At 31.7% G+C, this 17,323-nt stretch overlaps 2 protein-coding genes across 8 annotated transcripts in view; both read right to left on the reverse strand.

Annotated features, from left to right (window-relative positions):
- Pde8 (phosphodiesterase 8) overlaps positions 1 to 4,549 on the reverse strand; it is a 101,664-nt gene extending 97,115 nt beyond the window's left edge. The window contains exon 1 of one of the 2 annotated variants that reach the window (XM_066298695.1): positions 4,348 to 4,549. The gene's annotated coding sequence lies outside the window, so the exon portion shown is untranslated. Of the gene's footprint in view, positions 1 to 326; positions 348 to 4,347 lie in introns of those variants that run through there. The other variant, XM_066298696.1, reaches the window with a different exon arrangement.
- Positions 4,550 to 6,021: 1,472 nt separating this feature from the next.
- On the reverse strand, positions 6,022 to 12,375 carry LOC136348063 (uncharacterized). Of its 6 annotated transcripts, XM_066298605.1 has the most exons (8): positions 11,351 to 12,375; positions 9,743 to 9,830; positions 9,608 to 9,683; positions 9,328 to 9,549; positions 8,940 to 9,134; positions 8,651 to 8,878; positions 8,238 to 8,437; positions 6,022 to 8,159 (listed from the first exon to the last, which is right to left on the reverse strand). In XM_066298605.1, exons 3-8 carry the CDS (start codon positions 9,662 to 9,664, stop codon positions 8,132 to 8,134), a joined length of 930 nt encoding a protein of 309 aa, XP_066154702.1. In that variant the 5' UTR covers positions 9,665 to 9,683; positions 9,743 to 9,830; positions 11,351 to 12,375; the 3' UTR covers positions 6,022 to 8,131. The 6 variants fall into 6 exon arrangements, with proteins under 6 accessions (XP_066154702.1, XP_066154703.1, XP_066154701.1 ...); XM_066298606.1 differs by lacking the exon at positions 9,743 to 9,830 and having other exon boundaries at positions 11,912 to 12,375; XM_066298604.1 differs by lacking the exon at positions 9,743 to 9,830.
- Positions 12,376 to 17,323: the final 4,948 nt, after the last annotated feature.

Raw genomic sequence — 17,323 nt, forward strand, 5'->3', positions numbered from 1 at the left:
TTTATTCGTCCCAACGCCCTTTGAGCATTCATTTTTGTTTATTTTAATTATGGCCTAGATCGTAGATTGTAATAACAAACTATAAATCATACAATTACAATTTTTACGTAAATAGTAATGGGCGAATCTTGTTACTGTGCATACGTTTTAATTTCTATACACACGCATTGGAATTGAGACGTCAAAGATTGCATATGTGAGCCCAATGTTAATTAAGCACAGACAATTATATTTTCCAATTAGTTATTATTATGGATTATAAAAAGATAATTATGAATTGAATGAGTATCTCCTGTGATTAGCATTCGTGCAGGTGTGGAACTTACTGCTTGTATCACGCGATAATACAGTTGGAATGAACTTTAAGTCAGAAAGTGTATACTTAAAGAATTTTATATTTTCTTCTTTACGAAATTCTATGAAAAATACATATTGAATAAATCACAAAACCTTACACATTACCTATAAAACTACTCAGTAGACAAATAAATTTGAATACATCTGCTTAATGTAAATCAAAAACTGCGAATTTTTGGCGTTTTCTACGACATAAATTAATCATAAAATTGTAGGTGTATAAAAACAAAAATATTTGATGATACGTTTGACTCGTGAAAAAGATTATATTTAGACCGAGGTTAGGGGAAGTCATGCTAAATCGAGATTTTTGATAAATTGGAGCAAAGGAAGTCATACCCACTTTGTTAAGTGCAGCGTGTACTCCTTGTACGTGAACAATGCTAACGTGGAGACGACGTGACGAGAACATTAGGAAGCAACCGGAACAACGAAGCTTATAAATCCATTAAGTTTTGAAGAAAAAGCAGGGCAATATAGAGTTTGACGTACTTACCTCAATCTAGAATCCACCAACGCGAATTCTTCGTAAAAAACGGAAAATCCATAAGAATTATTAAATAAGTTTGAAGCGAATAAAATTAAGAGTACAGGGCAAGTTGGAGTAAAAGCATAAACAAATTATACAATTTATTTTCTCTTGTCCTATATAGATGACACGAATCCTCGTACTAGTCTCATTAGATAAGTACAGAGTGTTCCAAAATGTTATTTCCAGAATTTTATAGAGCAGATTTTACGTAGAAAAATATTTTAAAAATGTCCTAGAAATATAGGTCCGGAAATATTTAATTACTGATGAAACACAGAATGCTACAGTTTGTAAACGGTGCAACTCTTTTCTTTACGCACTTCCTAAAGTTTATAAGATATTTTATATCCGTTTAAGGTGAATATTACGTAAAGAGGTAATAAATCGAAGTTCTTTTTAATTTACTAACGGAGCCAAAAAAATTTCTAGATAAAGTTGTCAGTGTACTAATTAAATTACCCTCAGAACTAATTTTTTACATTTTTGATAACTTTCTTAACAAAATAATATCTGTGGACATAGAGAAATTGAGCAATACCCTGCTCCGACTTCATCGTTTGTATAGAAATCATTTTGATACTAAAGTTATTAAAAGGTTGGAAAACAGCGCCTGGAACGTAGGGATGGTAACATTTTAAAACATACTAACTAATATTCTTTTCTGAAAATTTGCTCAAAATTTCAAATAATACCTAAGCAAGTTGTAATACATCTTTATAGCTGAACAAGGAGATTTTACCTATTTTATTTATAACGATATGCTCTATATAACACAGTATCTACATTCTTTTTGCAGTTTTCCCTATTAAAACATAGCCTTTTTCTCTGAATTTCAATAGTAACAGATGCCGTGTTTTATAATATGGCAGCAAATAAAGCTTTTGTGATCTTTTCGGATAGTAAATAAAAATTTGGTAAAAAAAATCAATTGCTCTCAACTGATGAATAGACACCCATTCCATAGTTAATAGCTAAAACACAAAACTCCAAAGTAAACTCCATAGTTTAAATGAAAAAATAGACATCTTGTAGTCCTATGATATTTCATGGAAGTGATTAGCACTTCGAAGAAATCGATGGTATTCTATAAAAGTCCGTAGTATTTATTAATATTTTGTGGAAGTTCACGGAATACCGGCTATTCCTAATTTGCTGACCCATAGAAAATGGGTACATTATACAGAATTTTATCGACATATTATAAATTTTTGCTGCTCGGTAAGCAAGATGTTAGCTAGAAATATCATACATGTTTCGTATAAATATGGTGAACTATTAAATATTCACGGTGCCCTAATTAACTCATTTTACTTTCTTCTGCAGAAGAAAGAAGTCCGCCCTAGAAATATCCAAATATATGGATCCATCTACTTTTGTGAATCGAAAAAAAAATAGTTTTTTTCAAATAACTTTGAATTCATTCGTAGTTTTTTACGTTAGAAAATATGATTTAGCAGAACCCAAAAAGACCAACTTTTCTCCAATTTAATCACCACCCTACCTCTTGTGATTTACGAAATCCCTGTAGAGTGCATTCTTATCTGAGACAATCTGAATGTGTCATCAAAATATAAACTAGTAAGCATTTTTCAGGAATTTAGTGGTACCGCACATACAAAATTTAGAACTTCAGCCATAAACTACTTCTTGGCTGTTCAGGAGGGAAGTCTGCTATTCCATTCTATTAAATTCTTACCAATTAAGGTGGAATTTTGTCATAACAAATATCGTTTTTTCAAATAGATATTGTATTCCTAGTGATTTCCACTAAAATTTCAATAATAATTCCCCGATGTCTCCCCTTGGCTAGACTTGATATTTTTCCTGCTACTTTCATAGATATATCTCTTGGACTCGTTATTAAGTTAATTAAATCCTCATAATGCGAAGTGTCTTACAACAAGTAAACACCTTTCATGTTAAAAAAAGCGCCTGTTTCTAAAAAAAATAGTTATTCTTGCAGTGTATACACCTGTAAATAATAATATTCAGAAGAACTGGCTGGCGTTCCATCCTAATATCCCATATTATAGTCACTTTTCTAAGTACAAGAAATGTGCTACTGAAAGTTATAAAATATTATAAACTCAGAAAATAGAAAAGAGAAAATTGTATTTCCAAAAGAATGGACTTACGTCATATTTACTGATTAGTACGAATAAGTATAAAAGACAAAACCTTAAAAACTCTGCGAAAACATTGGAATAAAATAAATGAATGTACACAGAAACTTTAGAATATTTCTTGAATTTTATTCACTATTGTTACATCAGTAATTATTTACGTATGTGTAATAAACTATTAAATTGCAACAGTTTAATATTACGAAATCAGTTAACTAACACTTTCTATTTATCCAATTATCTAACGTTTGCTTGGAATTGACATCGCTCTATCACCAATGAAAACGAAATAAATTTGTCTCATTACAGTACACTGTAATAATGAATTTGCTAGTATAAAAAACGAAGGACATTTCAACTATTTTTTATACACCATCAAGTACAAAAATAATATTAACCTCATTGTTTCTCATAAAATTCTCCTACATTTTATTATTTTAAGTTTATCTACCGTGTCGATTATGTTCTCAACTACAAACAAACGTAAATACAAAAACTGAGACGTTTTTCGTATTTTTGAAATCGTGGCAGAAAAATAGTAGCCACAATACTAATTTAAATTGCTCAGCTCTGACAAACTGATCGTAAGTTTAGATTTATCATTAAATAACTGACCTAGAAAAACAATACCTGATGGTATCGCTAACCATGTTTAGAATAGCCACATTTTCTAACATTGCATAGATTTAGAAGCTCTGATAAGAGGAAATAATTTGTCAATCATAATTGGTCTATATGAGACAATATTGTATGACAGATGATCAGCATTAGCGGATAATGATAATCCAAATAATGTTTTCAAAGCTTTCCCAATCGTAGTGAAGATTTCAATGCGAATTAGCTTGATGAAGGAATAAAGCACTTTCATTATCATGGGCTCATTTAAAATGAAATCTTAATCTGACTTAATGACAAAATGATTCTCCGCTTCATTACTCGATTTAGCACATACCTAGAGTATGTACCTAGTATGTAAGTTGAATGGAATTGGTTTATCACTTAATCACCGAGATTTCCAGAGTTGTTTTGCACATCGCTAATTTCCGTACAAAGTAGCTGATTATTCCGTTATTAATCAACTTAGTAGTCAATTAGCGTTAGAAAAAATTGTTATTCACATTACAAAAGCCGGTTCTATTCGCTAATATTGTTGGCAATTTGCTCGAAGCCTAAAACTTTGTGTCGCTAATATATATTTGTGCGAAACTGCAAATTGCAAAATTGTTTACTTTGGACTTAACTCCGCATAAACTGGAAAAGGTCTATGCCGATTGTAACGCTTCAAATACAAAAACTGACACTTCGGATAATAAATCAGAGCTCACTGGTACCCACCTTCGCCGTTAAGGATAGCTTAAAGTATCCTCGGATGGCACGGAAGCACATTATAAAAGTCGAGTTAATTATTAGTTAACATCAAAATAACATGTTGTTCAAGCTAATTTAAATAATCAGCGCATGTGACACTACGTGCGATACCGAGCAGTTGACGAGCGTCCCGAATCGAACTACCATCCGCATATGAAACAACACTGATTGCGAAATTCGGACGGAAAGTTTGAATTGCTGTTGCCGCGTTGGGTGATTCCAGAGCGCACCACGAGTTGCGTCGTTGCTCGGCAATTCCCTTTCATTAGAGCATTAGCCGGCAGATGGCAGATTCTAGGCAAGTTATGAAAACTTCAACGGATATTCTCCCTTTTTTTGGTTGAGGGTGTCGACTACGGGGTAAAAAATCTGTTTGAAAAGACGATACTGGAACCCGTGCTGCCAGTCTGTGTGGGGTTTGAATCGATTAAAAGTTCCTTTTATTTTAATTATTGGTTCAACCCCAGATACGGAAAAATACCTTCAAACCATGACACTTCTACCGCCATGTTTTATAGTAAGCAATTGATACTTGGGCGTGAATCTTGCATTCTTAGGACGTCTTACGTATCAAATACTATCACTGCCGAATAACTGAAATTTACTCTCGTCACTCCACAAAACGGTATTTCCTTCTTTTTGCGACCAATTCATATGCTACCGAGCGAATGAAAGATGTGCTTTCCGATTTTTTTGGAAATGAGCGATTTCTTGATAGCAACCCCATCAAATAAATCTCCAGCTACCAAGATTGTCCGCGCTGTTCGATTTGAAACCACAATATAGTGTTCTTTAGCAAGATGTCTTGAAATATACATCGAAATTAATAGCATACTTTTTTCCGACGTGCTACTTATTAATTTCTCAGAACTTTTTGGATGCTTTTTAGGCCTACCTGACCTTGAAAAATTGCCTACCGCACCACATTCATAAAAACGTTTTAGTATTTTTGATATTGTTGCTTTAGAAAAAATTCAAACACTAGAAATATTGCAATTAGAAAAACTCAATCTTGCAGAACGCACTAAATTAAACACAAACACTATCATGTTGTTATTAATAGTTTGTTTGAGACATGTGTATACAAGAAATTGTATGCAATATACGAGATATTTCTTAATGTCGTGCTTATATTTCAGGATGTGATTCCTCAAGTAATTTTATAAAGAAAAGTTTATATCAACAGATGTCTGCAACGGCCTAAATTGTTACCTGCAAGATATTGATTTTTTTTCTTTTTAAATCGTTATTTTTAAATTTCGCAGAAAGTACTTTAGACATTATTTTCATTTTTAGTGTGGCAAATTTTAAACATTAGATACTTTACATAAACTGACTTTAAAATTTAACGAGCAACTTGAAAATGGTAAAAAGATTAAAGGGTTCCATTTAAAATAACGAAGTTTCACATTTTACATACTTTATGATGTAGCCTGTATAAACAACAATATTTTTAGTTTGTTTTTAGAAGTTTTAAAACCTTGTTAAATTTTATATGTTATTTGTTCTTTTGCATTGTTTCCGTAACCGTCAACTTTTTTCAATTATTGGAAAAATTATTCAGGAATGCTAATCATTTTCATGTAAGAACTCCTTTGGTTGCATTAGGATTTTCAGGCATATAATAAAACATGGTAAAAATAGAATGGTTTCTCTACTTTTATTATATTTATAGCCTTATTTTTGACCATAACTATATATCTAGAAATCTAAATAAAAACACATGAAGCATATCACTTCTTATGGAAAAACAAATTCTAGAGTAGTAGTGGACGTACAAAATTTGTGTGCGTGCTTGAATATTGGTTGAGTACTATTCTATTAGCAAACTAATATTATTCTCATTTGAGAATTTCGCCGTTTAACTTTACCCACCTGATTTACCCATTGAAGCAATATGATACAAGAATAAAATAAAGTGTTTCAACGTTCTGTCTCATGTAATAACAATAAAAGTTCTAATAATTTTATATAGTCGCCGTATATATATATATATATATAAATATTCCTTTTTTTTTGGGTTATTTTATAGATAAATATATAAAATAAATATTTAACACATGCAAACTTTCTACAAATAAATATTAATCGTAGTGAGAATTAAAAATACAGCAAGAAAATTTAAAGAAATTTTAAAATATAGGGTGTAATAGATCATCATGGAGATATTTCAGGGGGTTGCAGTACTCAGTAAAATAAGAAGAAAATACTAACATACCCGTAGCCAAAAACACACCATTTTTGATATACAGGTTGATAAAGTTCCATTTTTTTCCATTCTTACTATTTTCTTAGCGCATACTCTTGATTGGTAAACTCAATAATCACCACTTAATAAACACGTTAAGAACACTTTGGAAACAAAATACACAAAAGTACTAAATGCTAAACTTCAAAAAGCAAAATTAATCTCGAACTTAACTTGAACTTATCCAGCTACTTAGTTTTTTTACCCTCAATAGTTAATAAACATCAGTAATTATTTAAGCACATTTTTCATAAATGGTGAAAAATAGGATAATAATGCAATAGATTAAAAAGTTAAAGAAATGAGGAAAGAATCTAAATGCGAAATCAGAATTCATGTAGGATATTCCAAAAAAAGTTAAAAAGTAAAAAATAACATATAACCAAGGAAACCATGAGACCCTATATAAGGATATCAACTATTTTCAAATTTCCTTATAGGGACTTTTAAAAACACAAGTATACAAAATTTCATTAAGTTATTTTAAGAAAATAACAAAAAGTACAAAAAATCTATCAATCTAACTTTGTCACCCTGTATATCAAAAATAGTACTTTTTTTTACTATAAATATTGTTGTTTTCGTTCGTTCAAGTCACAAAACAAAATTATGTCAGTTGTTAAATTAATAACAACGTCGGTTAACATTAGTTATTAGTTTTTAAAAATAGTGGATCTAAATATAAGATTTTCTTAATCACTATAAAGCAGTGTACCTTAAAATAATTAATAAGTGTGGTAAAGGATTATAAATGCCCGGTCGCGACGTGTACGGTATGGATATTTGTTGAAAAGTGAGTTCTACTTGAGTCAATTTGGGAATCTTATCCGTAAAAAGCCAGGAGGGATGATTTATTGATACCGAAATCAGGAGTTAGTTATTGCAAAAAAACGCACAAGGTAGATATCTGATCTTGAGTACAATTTGCAAAGCCATCTAAATAGACCAATAATGGGTTCCCTTGGAAATGGTAAGACGGTCGGAGAAAACGCACTTTTACGAATTTTAACAAATTGTGTTATTATAGGAGTAACAATCCCTATTAATAAAATCTCTGCCGAAAAGCTATTAACGATTAAGAATATACAGATAAAGCATTTAACAGGTATATTAGTATTTTCTTTTTATTTTACCGAGTACTACCACTTTCTGAAATATCTGCATGATGATAAAATTGGTTTGGATATAGATATTGCATGCATCAAAAATATATAATAATTATAACAATATTGGTAATAATAATAAATAACGATAAATAAGTACGCATACATATGTTTAAACGATACGGCGAGATATTAGATAATTGTGTATTAATATGTTATATATATAATATATTTATAATTTTTACCTAATTTTACCCTCAATTTGAAGATTTGTTACTGCGCCTATGTCTAAAACTTCGTGATATTAACTTGATGATAGTGTCTTATTAATCTATCGCACAACCATGATGATACGATACAATATTTAAAAAATGTAATTTCAAGGGTATTTTTGGTATACTTAAGGGTTTGGAAGATGTTCATTGGTTCTAGAATAATAGAAAAAAATAATTGTTTACTTTCATCATTCAGCTTTGTAGTTATAAAATTTAAAAAAAGATACTTACTCGTTCGCTTTTTGTGCATGTCTAACTAACTTCTTTAAATAAAGAAAGAAATTAGCTATGTAAATAGATATAATTAACCCCATTAAAAACCAAAATGGAATAATCTTTACTTTATCCCACTTTTTTATAACCTTTGGAGTCATTAGTAGACAAAGAATTCCACAGAAGGAAAGAGCAGGTATTAGTATCATGAATTTTCCCTGAAAATGGAATGCAGTTTAATTTGTATTAAAAATTGGTTTTTAGATTTTCAAAAACCTTGTTTAGTGTAAGCAAACGACATTTAATGCCATTTAGTTAAAAGAACTGGAAATACGACAACACTAAATTTACACGCATTATAATCGTATCGATAAAAATTCAAGTAAAACGAGATATTAAGTAAAACAGAGTGTCTTGGATAGCATACTTACTTTTCTTAGAGAATTGTCGTCGCACTCAATAACTAGTAATCCAAATAGTATCACGTATGAAAGAAGTACTAGTAAATCCGCATGTCCCTCTTCGTCCTGAGTTTCGCGTAAAACCAGAAGTATAAAAAATAAGGTTAAAAATGCAACAAATATGAAACACAGCATCAATATTGCGATGGTAGTTATGCATTTGTAACGTTGAGATTGAGGTGACACTTCAGTAATTTGCTAAAAATTTACAACTTTAATTCGAGAAAACTTACTTACACATTGAACCAGAAATATTTACATTTTTTATTTTCCTATTGTAACAATGTACCGCTACAGTCCATAATGCATATGTCGTGGTGCAGCTTGATATAACTAAGAGTATAATAGAAATACAGGTCCATTGAAACTCGTAAATTTTTAGGACTGCATATACAATCGTCAAGATGAAAATACAGACATGGAAGCCATATTTTTCAATCCATCCAGAAGAGGCCTAAAAATTATACCCGTCAAGAAATTATAATTACAAAAACTATTATCATAACTCTTAAAAGTTGTTGCAAATTTTAATTGAAAGGGGAAACACATTTCAATTTTTTTTAATCTTGCTGTACACATAACAATTGGTATTAAATTATTTCATTATTTGTAAAGTCAGTGGCATCATTATTATAAACTTTACTTACCACTCCTGAAATTTTTTGAAACCATTGTAGGTTCATGTAAAATACTTCAATATAAATATTTCCCCAATGGCATCTACTTTGATGTTCAAAGTCAGAATTAAGTAAATTACACAAGGTTATGAACCAATTCAGTACACCAGACAAGAGTAATATGATCTTTGCAATACGGATAAGCAATTTTTTGTGAATTTCGAGACCTTTTTTAAAAGCCCCGACATAAGTCTGGAAATTTAAATAGATTAATAATATTCATAAAAAAACGAATTGAGTGTACATATACATGTTTCTGTCCTATTAATAAATTTCCTTTTAATTGATTGATTTTGATGTTTCCCATATCTTTCTAATTCTTAGATCTGAAAAGAAAAACGTAAAATTAATATATTCTTAATTTTTTGCTTTGATCAAGTCTCACCGAAAACGAACTAGTTAAGAACATACTTTACTAAAGGCCTATGATGTCGGTAGAAAATTTTTATATATATCCATATTTGTGATGATGCCTAAGCAGTATATTTTTTAAAGTGAATATATGTAAAATTCTTAAAATAAGATTGGTACTAATAGGTATAAAACAAAACTAGAGTTTACATTGTGTTTTCTGCCGCTTCAATTTGAAGAGAATCACTATCAGAGAGAATTTGATGATAAGAAATGAAATAAAACGGTTTTATGAGAAAATTTGGAATTCATTGAAATTTTGGCCTTTTGAGTGATAGTCATAGCAATTTGAAAGTAGAATTTGATAAGAAAGGAACAAATACACGGTAGTGCCGTGTAAAATATTCCGGGATAGGGGCATATGGTCGGAGTCCAGATAAAACGTCGATCTAGTTTTAAAAATATATTGATATTTAATCTTTCTAAACAATAAAAAAGTTATTCGACTTGTTTTGCATCCCTTATTTAGTAAAGATCAAATAGCAGGAATCATTTCCTTGGTGAAGTACTTGTAATTGTTACAGCACAAATATGTATCGGTTATAGTTAAAATATCTGCTTCCCTTAATTATAGTTCTATTAACCGTACGATTGTACCAATTTTTGGAGTTTTTTTAAGAAAATTAACTGTATATACCAGGATTTATCTACTGAGAAAGTAACTCATACGGCCATTTTGATATCTTCGTAATTAGGCTCTGAACTCACTTGAACTAACCTGAATTCAAACACTGTGACTGGGAACCTATGAAAACGAGTTCCATTCAAAATTTAGCTCTGGCAACAGCGAGAGTTAAATCTGACACTGATTAATATTAAAATTAATAAAAAGAATCTAAAACGATAACAAATATTATGAGTATTATCGACGTATGCCTTTATGTTATCCTATATACGAATCATTGCTTAAATAATCTTTTGTCCTTAATTATATAAATAAATCTCTGAAATGACTTTTTAATAAATATTTTTCTTATTTTATATTTGTATTTATATTTAAAAATTGTTTACGCTCAAGTCTTGGTTGTTAAAGTGTTAGTTTTCAGAAATCATAAGCTACAGAACTAGAGATGCTAGATGAAGACCTAATATAGCATTTATTACTGAGTTCATCCAATAAAATTATTACTTACTCAATTGCTAATTGGATCAAAAAGACATAATATTATCACGGGTTTCATTAAAACAAATAATGAAACCAAGCTGTAAAATAAATAATACAAAAAATAAGAGAAGAGAAATTCTTTTCAGGTTACTCAAATAGCTTTGAACAAAAATAGCCAATAGCAATACATTCAATCAACACAGCAGCTAGCATACAGTATGGAGTTGTTACTAATTACTGAGAATTAATAAGAATGGAAACAAAAAGTTAAATAAGCTTAAAACTCAGCAAAAACAATCAAAACTGGAACACATTTCGAAGTCAAATCGGGTTTTGATAAATACACGATACTTTTAAATATGACAAAATGGCCGACAATATTATAGATAAATAATAAAACCTAATAAATATAGAAACTAATAATGGGTATTACTTACTTAGACTGGATAATAAAATGATTTTTTCAATATCCCTTACCAATAATATATCGATTATGTTTTTGTTAATACCTCCTCTCTTCACTTTTGACTTAATATGGCAAATTACAGTATATATATACATGTATATCCTTAAAAGATTTTTCTAGAACAGTTTTCATTTTTTCTGAAACAGACCTGACGCGCAAGCGTGAGTTGATTTATACTAGCACCCGCCAAATCGTCTTTTTATCTGTAGATTTTAAAATTTTTCCGCCATCTTGTCGTTCACTTACTACAAAATGATGGTAAGATGACGAAATTAACACATGATCACGAAAGTGCCTAACGAGTTATTCTTCTCCTATTTCAACGAAAAGAATATATAGAAGAATATATATATAGAAACAAATTTCATTTTTTTTTTTAAATCACTCTATGTAACCGCGGCAACAATGGACAATTCATTTCGTCACACGCTAAAAACACGTTATAATTGGTGGAAATGCACTTCAATAATTAAATTAGTAGTACACATAAATGTAGTTATTGCAAAGTGGTCAAAATTACAAATCACAGTAGCCATAATGCTCTTTCTAATTCTTCATCTCGTTGTACGTACTTTTTTTTTCTTTGCCATCTATATATAATTTTGCCAATTAGCTTTTTGGAAATGGCTTAAGGGGCATGGAATATTACTAGTTATAAAGACTTTTAATTCGTTGTATGAGTTACAGTTGTAGTGATGTCACGATTGATATGAATGCGGACTAAATTTATTAATATTGTAGAAAATAACTTATGTGCACCATAATAGCAACATTTTTCAATTAATTTAAAAAAAGAAACAACTTTAAGCGAGACAGGTCTTTTAGGTTTGGTTGTTTGGACACAGATCATTTATGGCTAACTCAATATTTTCCAATTTTTATAACACTACACCAATCGCTTGATCAGAGTTCTTCAGCACCGAAAGATTTATAATTTTGTTTTTCACTTTATAAACTCGCATTTATTGAAAATATTAAATAAAGCTGTCGTAATAAAAATTTTACTAAACTTTCACAGAGCTTTTATATTGCTAAAACTAAAATGGTTATGAAATAACTGAAGATTAGTATAGAAACCTCATAGACAGATAAGTTATCAGTAATCAAATTATTTATACAAGAACTATATCTATAGAATTACACAACCAGATTAGAATAGATATTAAAATTTCTAAAATTTTGTACTGAAAATTGAGGAAGCTTGAGGTTTATTAAAATTAACTATATATTTATATACGTTATAATAACGCACCACCTTATCTGCTATATAAGGTGTCTCTAAAAGTTCTGTACGAAATTATACTGCAAATTCCCACCAGCGAATACGATGCTGTGATCGTTCATGTAGTTAAGAGTAAAAATTGCAACGTCTCTAAAGATGTAAAAATCCGACGACCTAAACTAATCTTCATTTTCTATTTTTTGCTTTTAAAATCAATTTTAATTAAAGTTTAAATAAAGCTACAGCTATATTTTTAGAATAATATGTAAGACAAAAGCAGTGAGAGGAAGCAATAAACAAGCAAAACTCCTATAATCAGATATGCAATGTTGATGTATTGCTTATATTGCAACAACGTCAAAACGAACCAGTATGAAGAAACCTAAAAGTTTTTTCCTATATTTCGTTTGTTAACCGTTATTTCTATTCTTCAGAGCAGACTCCATAACTATAATAAGCTTCAAGAGCAGCTCATTCTACCTATAGTTATATGACTATTTCTCTGTATCTTGTAGCTTCATGATATAAACTTCTGGTGATCAGCATTTTTAAACTATAAATGTGTAGATTGCACTGTTGATTGGTTTAGTATTAAAGTACTTCTTGTTGTGTAAACGAGCATTTGTTTAATTCCTTAGTAAATCTTTTAAAAAAGTTAAATTTGAAGAAAGAAAATAAAATTATATACTGCTAAAAATTTAATTATCCAGTAATGTTTACATAAAGCTTACACAATGTGCTGCATGACAAAAATATGTATATATTTCTATTCATAAAAACTAATATAGGAAAATACGGTAAATCGCAAAACAACACAGCATTGGTTCAAGTAGCACGTGGTGAACGCCTAATGAGACGAGAATTGAGACTGGTTTAGCCCCACTTACTTCGTAATCGGCTGTTCGGCCAATGGTCGATTTAAGGCTGATTCTCACTATACAGTGTTTCCATCCCATATCCGCTCCGTACAAATTATACCGTGCTAAAAGAGTTATAAATTTGATTAAAAAAATGCAATGCAAACTTAGTTAAATAGTACGTAAACGTTAAAAAAACTCGTTTTACATATCGTACACAACACATGTAATAAATAATAATAGTAACACATTTTCCAGCAACCTGTGAATCACGTTAAACATATTTTCAGCTATGTATTAACGCTCGCGTATTAATAGTACACAATGTACACTCATAGCAGATTATTAAATGCACGATACTAAAATTTTATAATCAACGAACAAGGTTTAAACCTCAAAATTACCTGTTCGCGTATTCCTTATGTAATACAAAAACTTGCATTAAAGCCAAAGTAATGCAAGTCTTGTGAACTCATGGATTGACGAGACATACCAGGACGATAATTTCTTTCCATAGCTTTTTCTCATTTTCCATAATTTCATTTGATATTGTTTTTATGGAAAAATATCACAGTATAAACAGATAAAGACTCACGAGTTTATTCCAAATAACAACAAGATATGATTTTAATGCAAGAGTTTTTTTTTATTTAGTAATCCTTTATCTTCTTAACTTGTAATCCTTATTATTTTTACACTCTTAACACTAATTTGAAATTTATGAAAGATCCAAGCTATTTAGTGAAATAATTAGAGCACAAATATTTTACTGCAGTGCTTTCACGGGAGAAATATCAACAAATAGAACGTAAGGTTGATTGAAATCGAGCTGCAGTCCTTTCATAAGGACCACATCGTTTTCGTTGAGTTTCGTTTCATCACTCGCACACTTTGCAATTTAAGTTTGTTCACGCAAAAATCACAGCAAAGAGATGCGAAGAAGATTTTACTACTCAATAGTGTCATAACGTTTAAATATTTCGAGATGCATCATCGTCCTTTTGACCGTCCTAAATTTTGCCAAAAACGACCGTTAGACGAAAGTGCCATCCCACCCCTCCTGAGTCAACCAGAGGTACATAGATTTAAAATTTTCAACTGAAATTTAGGGAAGTAAAATGTAAAATTACGATTTTTTTTAATTTCAAACGTCAATTATGAGCGTCCACGGTTTGCGAAGCCAAAATCATTTCTAAATATTGGCTCTTCCGTAGGCAACTCTAGCGGTTTCTAACATTTTTTTTCATTAAGTGTAGAGTACATTAAGCACGAGCGCGTTATTAATAACAATCACGAAATCTTGACAATTGGCGGAGTAGGTTTTGTTCAGAAAAGATGGTGACACGACGATAAAGTGGACAGCGGCTTTGTCGTCATCATCATCATTACAAATATCAATGACGATCAGAACGTAGTAAATTCTACACGATCGTTTTTTCATCAAAACTCCGACTCCTTTTGCGATCGATTTGTCTTTATTTTTAATAAAATAACAAATGTATTTGTCGAGTCCCTACCGGTGGTATAAAGTGGTTCGAACTGGAAGCACCGAAAGTTTATTTGGGCGAGGATAATATTATAATTTACCAAATAGCACTTTCTAAACCAAAACGCGGAAATTTATTTAAAATGTACGTTTCAAAACGAAAACGTTTCGTCATTAATTACAATTGAAAAGCATTCATCTCGTGCCAGTCGTCGACGGAGAGAATATAATTCTCTTAACTAGGAGAAGATGAGAAAGAAAACAAAAACCCATTGCCATTTGAATTTCTAGCGATTTCTCATCATCGGTTATTTTAAGAGTTCATTAAATTTTTATGTTGGATAGTTTGTTTCATTTCTAAAACGAACAACGGATATTTTTCCTTTATCTAAGAGTTATCGATTTTTTTTTCTTGTGTGGCGCCATCTATTAAAATCGATTTCTACTCTAATCAAATTACAGTTTCCTTCCTTATTTCACACCCGCCATCTACCGTCTAGAGGCAGAATCTTTTACAGATTTCTTCCCATCAAAATTACAGTTTCCTTCCTTGTTCTACATGCGCCATCTACCGTCCAGGGGAAGAACCTTTTACAGTTTTCTTACTGGTTCTACATGCGCCATCTGCCGTCTAGGGGAAGAACCCTTTACAGATTTCTACCCATTCAAAATACAGTTTCCTTTCTTGTACTACATGCGCCATCTACCGTCCAGGGGAAGAACCTTTTACAGATTTCTTCCCATTCAAATTACAGTTTCCTTCCTTGTACTACATGCGCCATCTACTGTCCAGGGGAAGAACCTTTTACAGTTTTCTTACTGGTTCTACATTCGCCATCTGCCGTCTAGGGGAAGAACCCTTTACAGATTTCTACCCATTCAAAATACAGTTTCCTTTTTTGTTCTACATGCGCCATCTACTGTCCAGGGGAAGAACCTTTTGCAGATTTCTTCCCATTCAAATTACAGTTTCCTTTCTTGTTCTACATGCGCCATCTACTGTCCAGGGGAAGAACCTTTTACAGTTTTCTTACTGGTTCTACATGCGCCATCTGCCGTCTAGGGGAAGAACCCTTTACAGATTTCTACCCATTCAAAATACAGTTTCCTTTTTTGTTCTACATGCGCCATCTACTGTCCAGGGGAAGAACCTTTTGCAGATTTCTTCCCATTCAAATTACAGTTTCCTTTCTTGTTCTACATGCGCCATCTGCCGTCTAGGGGAAGAACCCTTTACAGATTTCTACCCATTCAAAATACAGCTTCCTCTCTTGTTCTACATGCGCCATCTACTGTCCAGGGGAAGAACCTTTTACAGTTTTCTTCCCATTCAAATAACAGTTTCCTTCCTTGTACTACATGCGCCATCTACCGTCCAGGGACGGAATCTTTTACAGATTTCTTCCCATTCAAAAAACAGGTACCAACCTCGCTCTGCTCGCGCCATCTACCGTCCAGGGGAAGAACCTTTTACAGATTTCTTCCCCGCCCAATTACAAATTTCCACACTTGATTTTTCACCCCTTGTTTTTGCATGCCCATAGGCGTAGCAGACGCATTTAGAACGGCCTGCGCCCCTTCAGAACCACCCCCATCACCCCAAAAACAGGCATTCGGAAGAATTGATTTGGAAAAAAAACCTATGAACTACACCACTAAACATACTAGAACATATCGAATGACAATTAAGACATTCTTTGTCAACAATCGAACCGCGAAAGTTCGTTTTGTGTTTTCATTAACAGAAAAGTGGGAATTAACTTAAAATTTTAAATTTGAAATAAAAATATAATCTCATTTAAAATTGAGAAGCAATAAATAAGAAAAGGTATCGTCCCTGTGGATCGAAAGACCATCTACGGAACCAAGAAAGAAGAGGTAAGAAAAAAAAAAGAAGCCCGTTCCTAGAGGATCTTCCAAAAAGTCCTGGTTTGCAAAGTATAGGCTCCTCTATTCCCGAAATATGGGAACTAATAATAAAATTTCCCTTTCTCCCAACGCAATTAAAACTTATCACTGATGTTGTACTAAAGTAGCAGACCTTTCGTAGAGGACCACATTATATCCATCGACTGTTCCCCTGCAATTGGAATTTACCCAAAACTATTCCTCTGTTTTTAGTACAGAAACCACAGTCAAAACATGTGCAACTGAAGCGTTCCACCCCAACGAAGTGAAAAGAATTCTACCATCCACTAGAGCAAGCAACTACCATTATCCTTCAGAGTCTTCGAGATATAGCATCTGTTGGGTCTTCAATTTCTGGGATGGTTGAGAAAGTAGGGCTTTTTCACGGCTCCACGGCCTTCACCAAGGTAGGTACAGTCAACTTTGATCTATCATTTTCAATTGCAATTTAGAACAAGTAAAATTGGACTTTCTTGCATTTCAAGTGTGAATGGGGCGCGCCTGCTTTTTC

The sequence above is a fragment of the Euwallacea fornicatus genome, chromosome 31 (genome assembly GCF_040115645.1).
Source record: "Euwallacea fornicatus isolate EFF26 chromosome 31, ASM4011564v1, whole genome shotgun sequence".
In the NCBI taxonomy this organism is placed as follows: domain Eukaryota; kingdom Metazoa; phylum Arthropoda; class Insecta; order Coleoptera; family Curculionidae; genus Euwallacea; species Euwallacea fornicatus.